This window comes from Dinoponera quadriceps, unplaced genomic scaffold, assembly GCF_001313825.1.
Source record: "Dinoponera quadriceps isolate SergipeBrazil2010 unplaced genomic scaffold, ASM131382v1 scaffold2094, whole genome shotgun sequence".
NCBI classification, from domain to species: domain Eukaryota; kingdom Metazoa; phylum Arthropoda; class Insecta; order Hymenoptera; family Formicidae; genus Dinoponera; species Dinoponera quadriceps.
The window spans coordinates 734,800-755,206 of NW_014557105.1; the positions used below are offsets into that span (position 1 = coordinate 734,800).

The following is a 20,407-nucleotide window of genomic DNA, read 5'->3' on the forward strand; positions in this document are numbered from 1 at the left end:
GGGGGGGTGGGAGGGGGGAGGGTGGCGATCAGCCGCTACGCTAATCGGCTAATCGTGATTAGCGCGCCCTTCTCACATTCGCATCGATCGGTCCGTCTCGCGATCGTAATTTCCTCCGTGACGTTTTTCGCGGAGAACTCGATGGTTCCCTCTCTGTTTCTCTGTTTCTCTCTACCTTTCTCACGCTCGCACGCGTTTTGAATTCGAACGATAGTGAATAAATATCAATTGGAATGAAAATGCAAGACGCGATTTGCTCCATTCTCGTTCCCCTTTCTCCGTGTCCGTCATCGTGGATACACGCGCGGTGTGTAACGAACTACAATGTTTCTCCCGGGTGTCGCGTCTTGTTCTCGCTGGAGGGGAACGTCGTCGCTCCCTCGCTCTCACGTTCTCCCCTCCGGCTCGAACAAGAAGCGACGGATATTAGATTACACTTAGATTCCGACTGTTGGCTCCTTATCAATTATTTCGTTGCTCCAAGCGTCGCGTTCTCCGTTCCCCGTGATTTCGGTTCTTGATCGATCGATATGTATCGTACAGCTCTATGCGATTCTGCGGGAGCACCGAAGTATGCGTGGAGAGACACGTGGCAAAAATTTACAAGGTGAATTCCTCTCTCTCTCTCTCTCTCTTTCTCTTGATCTATCTATCTCTCTCCCTCTCCTCTCTTTCTCATACACACACACACACACATACACATACACACTCACACACGCGTAACATAGTATATTATCTGCAGAAGAAGCAAGGGTGCCGTAACGTTACTCTTAACATTAGGTCGTAAAAATGAGGCTAACTCGCGCCTTACTTTACGAAACGGATTTACGCGTCTTCTGCGCTATTTGTTTTTATCGTACAATTTTTCTTTTTTTTTTTTGGTTGTTTTGGTTTTCGCCTCTGGAGCAACGTAATTCCCGTATATACGTGTGCGTTTGTGACACGGATGGAAAATTTCTATAGCGCATCGAGCCTCGGGTGGCTTTTCTCTCTCTCTCTCTCTCTCTTTCTCTCTTTGCCTCAGGGCGCGAAAGCTACGCCGATGTAAAACTCGGCGGGCATCTCAAGCGTCTCCATCGAGAATTTGATTTAAAAGTTTCAGGCCTGTGTTATAATAGACGTTACTTGAAACTTCGCGTGAGATACTCGGATTTGAACTAATTGGAGAGAGTTAGGTCTGAATTTTCCTCAGTTAAACTTTACGATACACACCTGATTGACATCATCACTTGTGATTGCGACTCAGCTGAAAATTTCAGATCTAACTGGAGATTCACGTCTGAGTATCACTCACTTGAGATACAAGTTTCAAGTGACAATTACTAATATCAAGCTTAAGACCCGTATTAGCGGCCGTGAGATACCAAGATACCGTATTAAAAGTGTTTGTACTCGAAACCTGTCTCAGATAAGATATTCAGATTTGAAATCACAGCCGGATATGAGTTCTTAAGTTGAACAGCGTTCACAGACGTAATGTCAAGTACACCATACGATTCAAGCTCGGATCTAACTTTGAATTAGATACTGAATATTTCACACGAGACGAGTTTCAAGTGACAACTGTTAATACAGGCCCAGATTTCAGTTGAAAGTTAGATCTGAACTTTACCGTTGAACCGAGAGCAAACGTAACGTCACACGTGTGCGGACCGCGAGACTCGACCGGCAAATTCGGATCTAACTCTAAATCCCGAGCCGAGTATCTCATTTGAGTCGAGTTTCGAATAATACGATTATTTAATATTCTCAGAAACGGATCTTAGAAACGGACACGGTCGTCGCGAGTGTCGGGAGTGCCGCGATGCGAGGTAGCACGCGGATCTCTCACAGGTAGTGGCCCGCGACTCTGCGCGAAAAGTTCGTGCGATGCGCCGGCTCTCTCGGAAATATCGCTCTCCTTCTTCCGGAAGAACGAACTCGGTACCGGCAATCGCGTCGAAGAGACGGAGATGGCGCGAAGTAATCCTGACTGATTGACGAAGAAGAAGACGGAGAACCTCTCTCTTTCTCTCTCTCTCTCTGTCCGAGATTGTACAACCCGTAATTAACGCAACCGAAAGACGCGTCGTCGTTCGACATAACGACGTAGGGACGTCGATGCTGCTGCTAGGCCGAGATATTTATCGTCGCGTTCGCAGCGGAATCCGAATTATAATCGACCGCGCTCTCCCCGGCGGGAGAGCGACTCTGGTCGCGTGTAGAAAACTCATCGAGCGTGAATGACAGAATTCATATCGTCGAGCTTGGTGTTACGTGAGACGACGTGGATGGCGATGCCAACGCGGAGTGTAGTCGAGTCAGATCGTTCCTCCGTAGGCCACGTCCCGGGGAAGTTCATTGCTCGGCCGTCTCGGTGGTGGAACCGAACGACGTCGATTTCCCCGACTCGCCCGCGCGCGAACCGATTAATTAATTCTCTTCACGGTAACGGCTTCTCCTCTCTCTCTCGTTTATTGCTCTGCTATTTTGATTATCCTCATCACTCGTTTGCGCTATTGAACTAGTTTTTTAAGCGATTCCCGGTATCAGTCTACGTCGCGACGAAAACACTCGATCCGAGTACGACGGGATCGGGGAAAAGGGGGGAGACTCTTCTCGGCGAATCTCCCGTTTTCACGGGAGGTACGACAATACCTCGCCGGAGGTGTGAGGGACAGTCGCGCCGCAGCTGATTCGCATTTACACCGGAACGAATCCGCCGCTGATCGCAAAATCGCGCACTCAGACGCGATATTTTGCTCCCCGCTGTGAAACTGTGCGTTGCGTCAACGCACGGGTCAGCGTGACGGGTTGCCCTCGTCGGCAGGCGCGCAAACCCAGAACGGACTCGTGCCGAGTCTGCGTCCGAGCGCGTGTGCCTGCTACACACAGAACAATACATATTCTGTATTCTCAAGTGTTACTTATTTCAAGCACTTCGTAAGTTTCCATCCGCACATATATCACAACTCCATCATATAAGGCATCGAATTCACTCAAAATATATTCTGAATCCTAGTTAGTTTAATATTTCAATCAATTTTAATTAAATTAAAACACAAACTTCGCATTTGGTTTATTCAGAATAACCGAATTGAACTTTCGAAAGAGAATAAATTCTTCTTTTGAATACGCGATAATGAGCTTATCTCAGGTTTGTGATGAGTATATTTTTAGACTATTGCAAACCAAATTCTTCGCTGGGGATAATCGTCGCTCAAAGGAAAGTAAACGGAGTAATCGCGCTTTTCTTAGCAGTGGAGTCATATTTTTCCCCGTGTAGAAAAAGGAATAGGCAAGCCGTCGTACTGATTCGTACGTTGATGCGTACACGTGCGATCGCACGGCATTCCCGGCGGGAGAAAGACGCGAGAACGAGACTGGATATGTAATACTCTCGCAGCAGCTGCATACGTTCGACGAGGAAGCGGTTCCGGTGGCAATGCGAATCCCCGGCATCGAACGGTGTTCGCGAATGCGCTCGCGAATGCTCGGAGTGACGAGCACGCCGCGGTATCCTCCGTTACGCTTCCGAATATCCGCTCTTCGTCGGGTGAACCGCGTTCAGTCGCGTTCGGATCGGCGGTTCGAACTTAGGCCTGCCCGGTCGGTCGGGTACGCGATCAGCCGCTGCGAAGCGACGGAAATGCAATGAGCGAGATTCAAAAGCGCGTCGAGGTAGTACGCTTCACCGGGCGTTCGCGCTCTTTTGTACGTGGCGGACGCTCGGAGAGCATCGGAGAGAGAGCTCAGGTGCGCGACGAACGTTCGCCTCGTTCGAGGCGATGGTCTACGGACACGGCCGACGAGGGGGCGCGGGTCTCTCTGTTGCTATGAAGGAGGGAATCGCGCCGGAGAAATGAAACCTTCTCGAGCAATCCTTCGTGAGAACGACGGACGTGGAAGCGCGGCCGGGGGTAGGGAAACCGGAGGGCGACCTCCCCGGCGGCCGCTGTCAAAGGTCGGAAGGACTCTCGCACGACCGCTCGTCGATTGCCTCGCGCATCGCTACGACCGCTACGACGTTGTGTGTCGTGAACCGAGCGACCGACTCCGCGTCCACGCAAATCTCGAATAATCTCCCGTTCTCTCTCGCGATCGTCTCGCGTTATTACACTTCGTGTTTTATATTGGGGCACTTATTGCTTTGTCCGGTATCGAGGATAAATTTCGACGCGCGTGCGAGACCGCACACACATAAATATTCAGGACTCTCGCGTAACAGAATTTATAATCGGATATGTAACATACGTAACATATATATATAATGTATGTGTATGTATATATATTTCACCACCCTCACGTAGTATAATGTAATTCGCGAACCTAGCACACTGGTCTCTCTCTCTCTCTCTCTCCCTCTTTCTCCCCCTCTCTCTTTCTCTTTCTTTCTCTCCCTCTCTTTCGCTCTTATTACCTGCTGCTCTCTCTTCTCTTTATGTAACTGTTTCATAGAAACGACAACGCTAAATCCATTTTAAAAAGGTAAATTTGTAAACGTGTGCGCAATTAATCCTGACAGAGTCACGCAAGCCGCACTGTAACGATGGATAAGAGAACCATAAGACTCAACGACGAGAAATTAAATAGGCGGCACGCGCCGCCGCAGAATTTGATCTCCATCTCTTCAGGGTGGTAGTTGATGCATTTCGGTGGTCTTCGCCGGTAAAGGCGCTCCCGTCTCGCTGTACACGCGCCGGGCTCCGTGAGAGCCTCTATGGGCTCGATACTGAGCTGCTTGCTGCCGCACGGACACAGCGTGTCGACGACCAGCAGTATCAGATTCGTGTGGCGGATCTTCTGGACGCTGAACGGTCTGCGGTGAAGCGGACGAGCAAAGTTCGATTAAAAAGTCGTTCCTCGCACGCGGATCTAGACGCGAGAAATCGTGAAGCGGAAATTTCTCACGTCTCGAACCGATGCGGAAGTCTCCTCGCATTGACGGCTCCGTGAGAAAACGGCAGGCGCGAATATTTTCATCTCAGTATCGTGTTAAATTCTAAGATGGATTTACTACCAGCCTCCTGGGTTCAAACTCACTTGGACTCACGGTGAAGTAAATAAAGGAAGAAAAATTGAATAAATAGAATAAAATCTGTTTGTTAAAAAAAGAAAAGTTCATGATAAGTGACGTAGATATCGAGCTGTAATGAGAAAGTCGAATACCTTCGGAAGTAATGAAATCACACTTCGGGTGACATGTTCCCGAAATTAATTTCATTAAATCCAATTGAATCGGACGAAAAGTAATTTCACGAGATTTAAGTTAATCGAATCCGATGGAATTTAATTTCGCGCGTCCGTTTGATAATTTCGGGAAAGCCATCGCTCGATCACCGAAGAAATTTTATTCGGCGACACGTCAAGATTGCCTCGGGATTACCTCTCGCATCCGGTTACGTGACAATTGGTGAGTTTCCCTTTGAGAGGGTTGCTCTGGCCGCTGGTGTTGAGTCTCTCCGGCTGCAAGATGTACAGATCCGTCTTCTTCTCGCACGTGCGCAACTTCTGCGGCGGGTAATGCGCGGACGTGGCTCGAGTGGTCGGCGGCGAGGCGGGCGTCGCGGGCGCGATCGCTGGGAACCTCGCGAACACGTTGTTCTCGTCCGGCGTCGCCTCGTCCGTCGAGTCGATGGACGTCTCGGCGTCTCGCGACTCCCCGTCGTCGTTGAACACCAGATCGTCTGCGAGAGAATCCCGTCCATGCATTCTCGACCGCCGTACACGCTCATGCGAGCATAATGAAACGAGCGCTCCTTTCGAGCTCTGTTTGTTACAGCTCGGAAAAGTTTTTTAAGTCATGCAACTTTACTACAAAGTCGGTCAGTTTGCTGTCATTTTACTGTAATCCGCCAACTTTATGGTGACTTTACTGTAATTTTACTGCAAATCATGAAGAAGTCATCAACTATGATAACTCCGAGCGAGAATATCGGAGCGCTCGCGACACCTTCACTCGCACTGCAACGTGAGAACAAACGCATCTTTCAAGCATCTTTACCGTCTAACGAGTGCATCGCGTCGTTGGCGAACGCCGACACTGTCTGCCACAGGTCTTGAAAATTGAGGCTTAAAGCCAAGGTCCAGAGAAATTTGCCGAACGTGGCTGTTATCTTGATGATAAAGCTGGACAATGCTCGCGGCGCCGACGACTGGTGAGACTCTTGCGGGCTACAAGTTCCTTGATAATCGATGACGGTTACTTTCCTGAAAGTTCACCGGGAGGAGATTTAAGCCGTTGACTGCTTCAAGGTACTTCGATAGTTGCGTGCAAACGCGCGAGTCTTCAGTCACCTTACCTGTAAATCCTGTCTTGCACCAAGGAGTCCATTATAGTCCCGTCTATTTCGCCGAAGAACTTGCCGGTGTGCTCGTGACGCTCGCTTATGATGATAAATCCGTTGTTGTCCAGAATGTAACAATCCAGCTCCTCCGACGCGCAGTTCTTCTTGCAGCCCGCCATACCGGTGCACTGCAAAACGAATACGTGACGCGACATGACGTCACACGCATAGCGCATTCATCGCTTGATAATGGGAAAGGCCACCATTTCCAACTAGCACCGAAGTCCATTGCGGTCAATCAGACCCCAATGCCTTTCCCGTATCTCCGTTATTTCTGTCTGATGTTTGATGAAAAAGTTAGGAAAAGTCGCGAGGCAACTGCCGTAACATTGCTAAAGAAAAAAAAACCGAAACGAAAGCAGCTTGGGACCAGTCCTCCCTCCGTTGACCTTTCCAGGGTTAGATGTGCGAGAGAGAAAGGGAGAATATCGACCTACCGTAGATGTGATATTGACGAAGTGAGTCGCCAAGGACGAATGCTGAAACTGCAAGCCCACCACCGCCGCCGGAGCCTTGTGGCCTTTGCCGTAGAACACCGCGTGAGTCGCGGTGACGAGCGGATCGGCCGTATCGGCTAAGAAAATCGAGAATAATCCTCACAATACGCGCGCACAATGTAACACGCGAGACTCAGAGGCGTAGAGGTTAAATCCGTGAGGATTTAAGCGCGGTTTGATCTTGCGATATGTAAAGGTAAATTTGAAATCGCGAAAATATAAAAGTCATTCCATCGGTCGTGACGGTATGGCTGCAAGTCCGTTTTAGCATTTAGCTGAAGGTCGCATGGTCTAATGAGGCGGGCTAATCAGAAAGGTGAAGGTTCGAGCTTGAATGTGTTAATTTGACTGACGGGGAACACTTTAACTTTGATTTTACTTTTACTCCGAGCGATTCTCCGAGAATGTATGCACGGTGGTCGTTCAGTACTCACCCGCATCGAACGGTACGCTGAAGACGAAGCTCTCCGGTTCTATGGAGTGTTGATCCACCGCGCGTTTGTACCACGACGAGTCCATGGCTCTCGCGTGCCTTTCCGCGAACAGCCTGCGCACAAATCGTTAGAGTGCCGATTGTGTTTAACTGCATCTGGATTTCATCGATTCGCCATGCAAGTCGCGCATCATCTCCCGTCTCGTGACCGACGAGGACCGCGGCTGACGCACTGAGAGAAAAATATCGTTATCTTCGGAAACGACAATATCTTCCTTTTATTTTAACCACACAAAAATGGCCAAGATAATTATTTTTCTAGTAAGTGTTATTATAGTGTCAGTGATAACCATCTTACGAGCATGCTGCTCCTATTATTTTTGTGGTTGAAATAAAAACAACAAGAGTATTGTTGTCCCCGAAAATAATTATATTTTTCTCCCAGTGCGACATTCTCCTTTCTTTTCTTTCTCATTCTTTTCTTAACGCGGTTATGCGATATCTGGCTTTTAAGAAAATCTAGCTTCTGTCTAGAGACGTAAGTGAGCTCACGGTTCGTCGGTGCTGTCGTCGTTCTGCTGGTGCTCGTGCCAACGCAGAAGCCCGCTCCTGGTAGCGATGAAGCTCCTGGTGACGCCGAATCTACCCTTGCCCTGACTGCAAAATTGCAAAATCAACCATGTGAAGCGTATCCTCGGCGGCGGCGGGATCAAGAGAAACACGGTCACCGGTACGCAATTACTTGCATATCCAAAAGCCGAATTGCAACTCAAACTAACTCGCTTGCATGGTTCGTGGGATCGTCCCGTCGACACACAGTCTTGGCAGCTTAAAGTTCGACGGGGGGAAAAACGGGAGCGCGCAGATCAGTGACGGAGGGACAACGGAGAGCCCGCGACACCGTCGGACACGTGTTTGCCGTAGCGCGACCCTACGTTTAATTAACACTATCGCGCGCCAGTTCGACGGTACACACTCGCAACTCGCGTCTTCTACTCGGGATGTTAACGATGCTACGTTATGCAAAAGTACACACAAAGAATATGTTTCACATCGCTCTCTGAATGTCATCATCGTCGCGACGATAATCGTATCACGTTGATTGCACTATACAAGGCGAGGCGATAAAGGTTACCACTTTGAATATCTTCGAAACTATGAGACCAAGAGAAAATGTATTTAATAGAAATTACATGCTACAGAAGTCGGTTTGTGATTGTAACGCTTTCTTTGCAGGTGAAGTAGCTTCAGAGATCTAAAGGTCGCCTTTGTTTTTTTTTTTTTAAGATAAATCGACTCTTCCGCGTGTAAAAGTACTAGAGTAAGATCATCAAAAAGTGATTATTTTCCGAGATATTTCATCCTTTTTATCCTGATGTTTCTTCAATATGATTAAGAAGTAAAGTGTCTCGAAAAGTATTCACTTCTCAGCGATCTTACTCTGGTACTTTTATACGCAGAATGAACGTAGGAATCGATTTATGTTACAAAAAAAACTATACGATTCCATTACGAAAACAAAGTGACCTTCAGATCTTTGAAGCTGCTCCGCCTAGAAAAGAATCGTTACAACCGCCATATAAGACCGCCGTTTCTACACCATGTAATCCGTTAGGTGAGTTTTCTCTTACTCTCATAGTTCCGAAGATATTCAAAGTGGTAATAGTTATCACCTCACACTTCATAGAGTGTCTTGTGCGCGACGGTGGAATCGAGAGGAAGGATGATATCTCCCTCGATGACAACGCGCCATCAAGAGCCTCGCGAGTCTTTCAGGCTGAAAGTGAGCGGATTCCATTCCGCCCAGAAAGTTCATTCCTCTCATCAAGTAGCCTCTCACTAGGAAGTAATGACTATCGTACAACTCCACAGACGTGATATCATTACGACCTCTTTACGCTTCCCACTTCGGGCTAATCGCGTAAAGAATAGGCGGATTTTCAAGGGAAAGCGCTGTGCGCGCGCGGAGAGAGATCGGACACGTCCCGAGCTTTCTCTCTCCCATCGCTCGACTCCCCTTTAATTCGCCTATTTTTTTACAGCGAGACCTCTCCGAAAATGAAGCGGCTATAGTCGACGGCTGCCAAGCGTTTCGTTTTAGCCCGTGTACCGACTATAGTCGTGTACGAGTCGACGGAATTCCATCCGTTGCGATTTCTCACGACTTCGAGGCCGTCCGGCAATTTTTACATGCCCGATTCTGCCTTTCGAATTTAGCTTCTGACACTTCCCACACCACCTCGAGATCTCGTTCTTCTTCGGTGTTACTTCATCGTGTTTATTGTACTCTTATTGGTCCACTGAAGAGGATCCGAAACGTTTGAATCGTTTGATTACATAAATTAAGATTTGATGTCGACCTGAGTCTTACTACTCACGATGATGGTGCGCATCTCGTTATTATAGCACTAAACGATCCGTGCTGTGCTCAATATGGCCTTAATTTTGCACGTTTCTTGTGAGCATACTTCGTAATTTCCGTGAGCTTATTTATGGAATGATTGTTATTCCTCTCCTGAGAGAATCACAATCTTCTCGATTACACCATCACGATTTTGGCACAGCCTGTGTAGACTCGTGTGCGGAAACGGTCGTCGGAACAGAAATGTAAAGCTCGGTACGGCTTCCGTGCTACAACGCGCGGGGGCACGACACCCGTACGGTAATCACGAGTCTCGAGACAAAGACGGGAAACAATTGCCGGAAATACACCGCACGATTAACACACACGCTCTCATATCGTCCATCCGAGAGTATACCGGGCGTGTTAGAACACAGTCCGAAACAGAATACGATCATCACAAAGTAATGAGTATTACCGTGCATTATCATTGACAAACGTGTTAACGTGTTAGAGACAAATAATTGTGCATAATGGATTTACCTGTGCAGTAGAGCCATCAGTATGGCAATAGGGCTAGCGGTGGAGACACACAATAATAAAATGTAATAAAAATATGCAATAAAAGATAATATTGTAAATGAAATGTTGGACGTTGCGCATAGTTCTCATTTCGCATATTGTAAAGAGATAGATAGATAGATAGAAGAGAGAGAGAGAGAGAGAGAGAGAGAGAGAGAGAGAGTATTGATTTGTACGAGTCTCAGATAAAACACACGTCAGGTGTGAGAAACGCGCGTCCCAAAACGACGAATCGTGCGTGCGGTCTGTTTCGTCGCCTTTGGGGAATCTTTCAGTCGTACATGTGTGTGTATGTGTGTGTGTGTGTGTACACGCGACTTTCCTCGTACACACACACGCGCGCGCGCACGAACGTACAAACGCACGCACGCACGCACGCACGCAGCTTCGCCGAATTCTGCACGGAATTCCGAACCATCGGTTCGGCGATCGTCAAAAAATTCGATCGTTCGCCGTTGATTGACCGCTCTAGAACGACCGCATCTTTCGTTCCGTCTCTAACGGAGGTCGATTTCTTTCCCGTCATTTTCCGTTTCTTCTACACCATGTGCAAAATGACTATGCAAAACAAGAAATCACGGGCAGTTGATATCAAGGCAGTGGCAGTGACAGTAATAATTTACAAAGTGATTCCGGCATTCTGGCTCTCGGTGCGTGGTAAAAAACCGCGTGCTAGTGCATTGCAGTGCTCGATCGGTTTGCAGTGAAGTGTGTGTAGGTGGTTGGTGGTGAATGAAGACAGGCGTGCACTTGCCGTACTGCCGACGCGCAACTTACTTTTGATTTTCCTCCTTGTGCATCGTACCGCTTGTCCTCTTATCGAATCCATCCGTCACCTCGGCGTCCAACACCAAGGACTGCACTAATCTCTTATCGCCTGAAATGCGACAGTTGTCGTGTTACTTCCCGCGTCTCATCCGTTTCAATCGCTACCGTGTTATTAACGAGAAAAGTCGTTTGATTTGTGCTAAAATAAGTACGGCTCGCTTTCTAATTGACATCGGAAAACTTCGCACCGCCCTCGTTTCCCGAACTTCCCGTCCGCAGATGAAAAACCAAATAAAATAAAAAAATAGATAAAATTAGTTTAAATAAAATTAAAAAGGTACAAAAATAATTACTAATAGAAATAAAAATAGAAAAACAGTTATCAAAACAAAATGAAAGAACAGAAAATAGTTACTGAAATTAAATAAAGAATAGTTTGTCCAATAAAATAAAAGAAACGGTTGCTTAAGTAAAATAAAAAATAGTTATATAAAATAAAAAATAAATATACTTACAATAATAAGCATCTTTATCCGGCTTGCTCGCCTGCTTATGGTGCGAGCTGGGACTCCTTGGTCTCAAGGACATCCACTTCCACCCCGGTCTGCGCATCCGTGTCAAAAAATGCAGGACGCGTTCCTCCGGGGAGGAAAAGAATTTATCGGAAGCCGAATTGTACTCGCAGTACACCCAATCGGGGTGCACCTTCCAATTGTTCCCTTTGAAGAACTCCGTTACTGCAACAGCGGTCAACGGTGGTGTGACTTTTCTGTTTCCCGAATCACGCAAATGCGCAACGACGCGAGTGAGCGAGAGCGCAATTTACCGTTTATGATAGCGTGTTTGATTTCCTTTTCGGCCCGCAATTCAAACATGCCGTAGCCTTCCGGTAAAGCCAGGCCCAAGGAGAACGGCGTGCCGTCGATCGGCTTGTAAAAGTAGTTGTGCCGTCTAATCGTGACTCTCTTCTGCAAAATACATACAAACAAATGTCGTCACACGACGGAGCGGCGTGAAACAAGAATTTCATATCTGTAAAATATAGTGAATAGTACGATTCACTCGCGCGATAACTTTTCGCAATATCTCACCATATCATCGTAATGCATTTTGATTGCAAAGTCCGTTTCTCCTTCCTTTTGATCGATCATGTCGTGCCTCAGCTGTACGGGAGGAATAATGCCGTTGAGATATTGTTTCGTACATTACAACACGAATAAGACCGCGCGATGACGTCAGACTTACATCGAGCAAGATCGAGTTGTTCAGCGAGTGGGAAGGTCCGTCGTATTCTGCGAGCTCGACTTCCGATAGATCTACACTTATATACGAAGGCTTTAGTGTTTCCTCGTACTGCAAAATACACACGTTTTCTTATAAAATGTCACGTATTCGCATGTATTACTTCTCGATTAGAATGTTCTTTGAAATAATCAAAAATCGGCCGAATTGGAATAGTTGTGCAAGAAAGATCCAACTCAGAAAATTATAATTTCTGAGATTTTGTTATCAATGAGTAGTCTATATGTCTTTCTATATAAAATAAAAAGATCCAATCCTTTACGGGCGTCTAAAATTAATTGAAAAATAATTTTCATTTTACACTAGTGGTACCATCTTTTACTAATTTAATCTTTTTTATCTATTTTTCAAGATCAAAGCTGTCAATGAATATCCTTAAAGAGAGGAAAATGGACCATGCTTGACTTCTTGAACGATCGTGAAGAGACTAGGTATGATTTATACTTTTTAAATCGTGTGTCAAATTTTCATCTTCATTTTTCTCGAAATGTGCTCTATAGATTGGATCCTTTTTCTGGCCAATTAAAAGAATCGTCTGTGAATCAATCAAAATGTGCGTTGTGAGTGAAGCGTAATCTAATATAGTTTCCGGATATCTTGAGTATCCGACACATGTTTACCTCCATATTTCCGGGCTGCGTGAAACATTCAAGTAATTACTACACGATGTTATACCCTCGTTCGTTCGCCAAACAGACAGATGGTTAATCTATATCGGTTGCTTTTTCACAGCATATCTACGAGAAGTGTCAAGGTATCAATTACTTACGAGAGGCCGAAGGTCAGGATGATACAGAACTCTGCCATTATTGTCAACAATAAACGAATATCCATTAACTCCTAACTGCAATTGAAATTACGTACATCAAGGTATTAATAAGCTGAATAACGAGGGAAGGGAAATGACTCGTCAGAACGGTTGCACACCGACGCGACTAATTTTATACAAAATAAAAAAACCCAGTTTCTGCGACCGAGCATGGAGACCAGATGAAAACTCTCGGGGTGAGATACAAGAAATACTATCTCTCTGTTACCGTGCGAAAAAATAGTTACTAAAATAAAATGAAAGATAAAAAAAGTTATTAAAACAAAATTCACAAATAGAAAATAGTTATTTAAATAAAATGGAAAATAGAAAAGTAGTTATTAAAATAAAATAAAAAGTAGTCAACAGAATAAAAAATTATTGTAGTAATAAGAATACTTTGATTGAAATTATCAATACTTTGATTAAAATTATGACGTAATAAATGAATATTTCTTAAAACGGGCACATTTTAAACAAGTTGTGCTGTTGCAATGGCATCACAAAGCATATATTAAATATTTGCACACTACGTTCAGCATTTCTTCATTCTATCTGGAAGCTGTATTAAAATTCGGTCGAGACGACTGAAAACAATTGATCGAATAAAAAACACCCACATGAATTTTTCCGTTCGTAGAACAGAGTTTTCGTCTGGTCCCCGAACGACAGGAAATTACAGTTACACACTAACGGAATTGTTCTTCTGTTTGTGTAGTCGGGCAAAATTTTCTAATTTATCGTCTGATTTCAGGAGGAGAAGAGCGTGTGACCAAGCCAGGCTTTATTCAGTTCGCGTCAGCGGCGCAACCGAACGGAATTAAAAGCAGCGTTGTTGTTTCTGTACCTTGTAAGGCGGCACGAGTTTCTGAATCTCCTCAACAGGTACGTCGGTACCAACGATACCCAATAAATTGGCCGTTTTCACCTTCGAACGATAACACAGAAAAAAAAGGAAACAGTGAAGTACAATTTATTTGTGTATTACTTCACATTTATAGCATTCGCGGGCGCGGTTTAAAAATCGGACGAAAGCGGTCGAAAGCGAGCTCCGTGTACATGTATACTACTGTTCTCTCTCGAAATAATTACCGTGTAATTCCGGCGATCTAAAATCGGGGCTGTCACAGACGTCATCAGTTGCCCGCGGTTTTCTCGGCCGTACCTACTGCTCTGAAATTTCAAATTTCGTTACCGGTGAGAAGACAAAAGCGGACTGCGATTCTCTCGTGCACACGCGATATCGGACCGGATATCTCCGCGTTCGAAACGTCGATCAACGAGCGCGAAATGTGCGATAAGCAAGAAATTAAATAATGATGCTGGTGAGCGATCAACGCGCGAGAAAATCACCTTACCTTTCCGCCCACGTAGGCGGGACTCCAGTGTATCGGATGGTCGTGCTGGTAAAGCACCATAGGCCGCGCCAGGACTTTTACGTATTCAAAGACCTTGTTGTGGATATCCTCCGCGTCAGTTATCCTCGCGTAAAATCCTACGAGGTCATCGATCATTGACGTTGAGGAACTTTTTCACCCCGTGATTGAGCAGAAAAACTTTCGACCGTGCGGTAAGAGATTTTGCGCTAAAAACGATCGACTGAAATCTTGTGTTACTTCAACAATGTTGATTTAACACTACATTTGAGTACTTTTTAACACACTCCCCGTGTTAAAATAGTACAAAAATTTCAATAGATCGTTTCTGACGCAAAATTTTTCACTGTGTCACAAAATTTTTTACGGTGCAGAGACACTTCCCGATCCAATTCAATCGTGGATCGTAAGGGAATAAAAGTCATTAAACGTGGTCTACAATAGGAGTATGTTTTATGAAGGAAGAATAAGAAATTAACCAATCACAATCGATTATTCTCCTTACATTCGAATATGATTGGTCATTCTTCTTATTCTTTTTATGAACGTACACTTACTATTATAGACGCTTCACGTGTGAATAAATTTTAGTCGCAACTGTAAAGCAGTAAGCGAACTGACCAATCATACTCGATTATCCCTGGACGGTAAGCAGGATAGTCGACTGTGGTTGGTTAATTTGCTTACCGCTTCATGATTACGACTGAAAGTTTTTCACGTACAATGATGCTTTAAGCAAGCAAGCAAGCAAGTAAAATCGCAAGCAATCCGCGCGGCAACGTTAAGCGGGATCAACAATGTGGTCGCAGAGTCGTATAGTCGCGGTCGTTTGATTCGGTCCGTTTCCAATTTCAGCGACAGATTGGCCGCTGAGATTGGAAGTGATCCGTATTATAGACGAGCCTTTAGGCTAGATTCACCGTAGGTGTAATAAGTCTTTCTTTTAGAACTTTTAGGCATTAAGTTGTAACATAATGTCTAACAAAAAGCGTTTCCAGACATTACAATTCCTAATATTTAACGTTATTACGACCCGATAAACACCGACTATTAATAACGTAACATCAATGTTATAATTTTCCATTTAACGATGTAACTTTTACATAACACACACGTTATATCACATTTACATTGTTGAATGAGAAATTATAACATTGATATTGCGTTACCGTTAGTTTGCGATTCCCAGAGACTTTAGGAAACGTGGGAAATGCCTTTTGCGAGAAATTACGTTACATTTTACCGCTCGCAGCAGAGAACGGTTTAAGGTTTACTGGATTTATTGCAGATTCGAACTCAGCCTCTTGCTCGAAGCGTTAAATTGCAACGCACTCCTAGCGAACAGCGTCTCCAACGCGCTACACCGGACGTGACAACAATTCCCAAGATTTAAACCGCGACTTTTGGAAGCGTGGGGAACGCCTTTCGTGAGAAATTACGTTACGATATTATCGCTCGGAGCGAAAAGCAAGCTGAAGACTTTACTGCACCCATTGGAGGTCCGGGCTCACCTTTGTTGGTGCAGGCGGTGTTCCGGAGCTCCGGGCTCTTGTCGCCGCCGATGAGGTAAGTGAAGATCCGCACGGGCATGTGCGGCCAGTTGTAACGCTTTATCACCTCCGTCGGTGCGCCGTCGTTGTCGGACGTGATCAGCACTATCGCCTGATTGCACTGGCTGCCCTGACCGGTGCGATTGTACTTGTGGAGGATCTCGAAGGCGGTGCTGAGCGCCGCGGAGATGTTGGTCGCGGACTCCTCGTGCTTCACCGAGCCCAACGCCATCTTCATCTCCTGGACGTTCTCGGGCGACGCCTGCACCAGACTGTCCTTGAAGCACTGCACGATCTCCTCCGCGTTCTCGCCGTATCGGTACACGTTCACGTAGTCGTCCGGCCCGAGGGTGTCCAGGATGATCCTGGTCGTGGCGATGGTCAACCGGCGATTCCGGTCGGACTTGTAGGTCGCGCTGTCTATCAGTATCGCCAGGTCCTTCGGGCTGTTCGCCGCGCCGACGAACCAATTCGCCATCCTAAAGTCGTACACGTCGCGGGCGGTCCGATGCAAGGCGGACTTGGACGTTCTGGACGTAACCTCCACCGGCGGCCACGATATCGCTGTTATCATAAAGACATCATCGCCTCTTATTCCCTCGTCCGCCTCCCGACGAGGCGGACAAGAGCGAGATTCCGAGACAAAACCGTTGTAATAATAAGTAGAATTGATCAACGGCGCCGTGATTGGAATATAATTCTTCTTCGATTCAACGACGGTATCGTTGAAACTAATATATCGTGTATTGGTTGCATCCCGAAAATGTGTGAAAGTACAGACAATACTGAAAATGCATAGCACACGTAACGTGAAGTATAGATTCTCAGTCATGTCAACACACTTCGGAATGCAACCTTCGTCTCGAGTGTCAGGCTCTCCCTGGAGGTCAACTGGAAGTCAACTGGAAATGTTCACGAAACGTCGGAAATAAGTCCGTGAAGGACGCGGCGTTAACCGGAGAGCGAAATCAAACACAGCTCTCCATGGCGCGGCTTAAAGCGAAATGAAACATCGCGCTCGAGTATCGGTTTCAATGATATCGCTGCTGTACGGCGCTCGTCCTTCGACGGTTTTCGCGGCTGCCAACTGGACGGACGTCCTTTTAACTTTTCGACCATTCTATCGACCGATTCTACTGACACAAAAGCGTTTTTTTTTTTCATTCGTTCTCTTCCCGCTGTGGTTTGTTCCGCGTTCGTTTTCTTTTTGTCGCAGCGTCGAAACATCTTCAACATCGCGACGCACGGCGACGAGTACCTGGGAAGCGACGCAGGAATCCCGTGGTCGCTCCGTAATACTGCCACGACAGCGTAGGGTCGCTCTCGTAATTATTAACAAACAAGAGATCCAGATACTCGCTCCACTGGATACCCGAAGCGACGTCACGTTCTGAAAGCAAAGCGAGCCGGTTCAGTCCGTACTCGAATAAGGACGATCAAGTGGCGCTGTCGTCAGCTCGACCATCCGCGTATCCGGGTCTCTCTGAGTACACTTGGTTAATTGTGAACCTTACAAATTATCGGGTTTGTTCTTTTCACCTGGACCGGGGTGCACTTTTTGCCGTTAGAAACAAACGTATCACTCTAACGGTGACGGGAAAAGGAACAGGAGGGTGCAGTGCAGCACGTGGTGGATACGTCGCGAGAATCGCGCGATCCAGGGAGGAACATTCCTCTCGTACCGTTGTCTTGAACTCCGTTCGGCAGGAGGACGGCGGACAAGGTGACGTTCACCGCCAAGTGGTCGAAGTGACGATTGGCGGCGAGGAACATCTCCTGCGCGAAACCCTTCTCGTCGCTGACGAGGTTGTTAAGCCGATGCGAGACGTAATACTTGGGCGACACGTTCCCTTCTCTCGGCACCGACACCGCGGCCTGCTCGGCGCTCTCCACTAATCTCTGCGAACGTAAATTACGTTACGTCTTGCGCATTCGCGCCTTTACTCGCCGCGCTAAGCATAGAATCGTCCGATTCGTTTAACGCTCAACACGTTTACCGACGCGGTTGCAAGCGGGTGTGTGTGTGTGCGAGGGTGGGTATGTGAGTGTGTGCGAGAGCAAAAATGAATTTCTCGCTTCGTCCGCGTGCCTCGAAAGCACGGAAAAATCTTAACTCCCGCAACCGAACAAGGGGTCGATTGTACATCTTCGTCGACTTTTCTCACACCTCGTATACGATAAAAAAATCTCCTGCAAGTGAACAGGGATCGGATGAAAATTCCGTGATGAGAAAGGAGAACTCGTTGACGAGGAATGATATTTCTGTTCACTCGACGCGAGAACATCCGTGGACATTCAGCTGCATTAAAATTCATTAAACTTGTTAAAATACAAGTAGGAGCAATTGGCCGAGTAGGAATCTCCTACAGGGATCCTTCCGTTCCTACACGGGGAGAAAGATTGAATTAACGCAACGATGGATGGACCAAACGTGTTTTCGCCGAAGGAAGCAATATTTCTGGTTTTAAGGAGAGAATTTGGCCCATAAAAACCAGAAATTTTCTGCTTCCTTCAACTAAAGCACATTCAGCTCGTTCATTGTCACGTCAACTCGACCAATCTTTTCCCTCCGTGTATCACCGAGTTTTTTGTTTAATTGAGTTACGGAGTTAGCGGAGATATTTTTTCCGTGTATGTATTCTCGATTAAGACGAATTGAGACGACGAATATGCGTATCGATTGCGCTCCGATAAAGAGCTCGTCTCAGAATCGGCGGTCAGTGACGCTCGTTCGGTCGGAAATATCAAAAGAAATGTCATCAGTCACGGTATTTGAAAATTCCAATCGTTATCTGAAACTAAACGTAGCAAATTGATATTACACGAAAATAAAAGTTTGGTCGAATTTACCCGACAATGAACAAACCAAGCGCGTTTTGGCTGAGGGAAACCAAATATCCTTGTAAGAAGCGAACTTGGAAATCGTGGGAAACCGAAAGTTCCGTTTCCTTCGACTAAAACGCGTCTGGTTTGTTCATCGTCGGGCAGATTCAAACAAAGTTTTCGTTCCCTACGCGTAGGAGTCGTTCTAATCGACGAGTTCGTTTATTCGCGTCACCGAAGCTCAATCTGCGATGTGCGCGTCATCCTTGGCACACAGCCGGCCGAGTAACTTGGCAAATCTCACGGGGAGGGACGATCATTCACGGCGCATTTCCGCCGATTCTGCGACACACGTTGTCCAGCGCACACAGGACGAAAAGAAGCGCGCGGGTTCCCTAATTTGCTGAATAATATAAAACTGAGATGTCTTCGCCGGTGAAAAAGCACGAAAGAGATATGAATGATTGGTTGGCGTACCATCACGGCGTTCATTTTAAAGTCCATCATGTTTTTCACCTCCGCGGCCATTTCTCGAACGAGGACAAGACCGTCTTTTCTTGCGATGTCGGCCTCCTCCTCGTGGTATTTCTAAGCGGGAAGTAGTAAAAATCAGCGGGTTTAACGGCGATACGTCTACTACGAAGATTTTTTTGCTTAACGAGAAGATTCGGAATCTCTCGGGATGGAATTATTGGACATACACATACACGTATATATATATATATATATATATATATATATACATATACATATATATACATATACATATAGATAGACTAAGTATATTATCTTACTCTCTGTATCTCGCCCATTTTAGTTACTTGTTTACCGAACTCCCATAGATCCACGCCAAACTTTAAGGCCCAGTTTTTTACTCTGCAATAATTAATGATGACGTTATTATTATTTCAGGAAAGTGAGGCATCGGCGAGTGAAATTTCCCAGCGAACGATCTATCAAGGGCCTCTCTCTCGCTCGTCTGCGACATTGTTATCTTATGCTAATTAATAATAATGAAAAAAAAATGAGCCGGCAGAGGGTGGCAAGGCGTACGCGTCGCGCACGACTTCATCGCGCTCCCATCTCGCTCTCTCGTTCCATCTCCTCCTCCTCCTCTTCTCCTTCGTACCTCGTCAGGTAATTTCACACAAACATTATGCATGCCGCGGCTCCCGAGCCCGCTAGAATCTAGTTCTAACGTATCCCGCGTATCGAATCCTTTCACGCCTGCGAGTCCTTCTCCGCCCTCTCCCCCGCTCTCCACGTTCTCCACGTATACAGTCGATACCCGATTAGTGTCACGCGTTTCCTTACGCCGTCCATTCTCTCTCTCTCTCTTTCTCTCCTTCCCTCCCTCCCTCCCTCCCACCCTTTCTTTTGCCCTTCCTCTCCGAGGCANTCGCACGACCCCGCGTATTCGCCGCCTTTCTTCTCGCATCGCTCACACCCTCGACAACGTTTCTCGTTTCTCGGCGTCGCTCCTCTTTCTCTCGCCCTCGCGAATCCACCCCTTCGCGCGCGCGTTCCCTTATCCTCCTCCTCCCACCTCCCCTGCTACCGCATGCTCGTTCTCGCCCTCACCGCCCACCTGCCCCCCCCCC

At 46.5% G+C, this 20,407-nt stretch overlaps 1 protein-coding gene across 4 annotated transcripts in view; it reads right to left on the reverse strand.

Moving 5' to 3' along the window:
- Positions 1-860: 860 nt before the first annotated feature.
- LOC106748655 (voltage-dependent calcium channel subunit alpha-2/delta-3) overlaps positions 861-20,407 on the reverse strand; it is a 21,552-nt gene continuing 2,005 nt past the window's right edge. Inside the window, exons 2-24 of one of the 4 annotated variants that reach the window (XM_014627389.1) lie at positions 19,601-19,682; positions 19,284-19,394; positions 17,666-17,882; positions 17,242-17,373; positions 15,945-16,547; positions 14,416-14,552; positions 14,150-14,230; positions 13,905-13,985; positions 13,019-13,093; positions 12,870-12,884; positions 12,193-12,300; positions 12,039-12,110; positions 11,774-11,915; positions 11,463-11,684; positions 10,957-11,056; positions 10,141-10,173; positions 7,809-7,913; positions 7,258-7,370; positions 6,764-6,900; positions 6,282-6,454; positions 5,984-6,189; positions 5,366-5,666; positions 861-4,798 (exon numbers count right to left, since the gene is read on the reverse strand). In XM_014627389.1, the coding sequence (XP_014482875.1) occupies positions 4,507-4,798; positions 5,366-5,666; positions 5,984-6,189; positions 6,282-6,454; positions 6,764-6,900; positions 7,258-7,370; positions 7,809-7,913; positions 10,141-10,173; positions 10,957-11,056; positions 11,463-11,684; positions 11,774-11,915; positions 12,039-12,110; positions 12,193-12,300; positions 12,870-12,884; positions 13,019-13,093; positions 13,905-13,985; positions 14,150-14,230; positions 14,416-14,552; positions 15,945-16,547; positions 17,242-17,373; positions 17,666-17,882; positions 19,284-19,394; positions 19,601-19,682 (3,538 nt within the window). In that variant the 3' untranslated portion in view covers positions 861-4,506. The remainder of the gene's footprint in view (positions 4,799-5,365; positions 5,667-5,983; positions 6,190-6,281; positions 6,455-6,763; positions 6,901-7,257; positions 7,371-7,808; positions 7,914-10,140; positions 10,174-10,956; positions 11,057-11,462; positions 11,685-11,773; positions 11,916-12,038; positions 12,111-12,192; positions 12,301-12,869; positions 12,885-13,018; positions 13,094-13,904; positions 13,986-14,149; positions 14,231-14,415; positions 14,553-15,944; positions 16,548-17,241; positions 17,374-17,665; positions 17,883-19,283; positions 19,395-19,600; positions 19,683-20,407) is intronic. The other 3 variants (XM_014627390.1, XM_014627391.1, XM_014627392.1) reach the window with 3 other exon arrangements.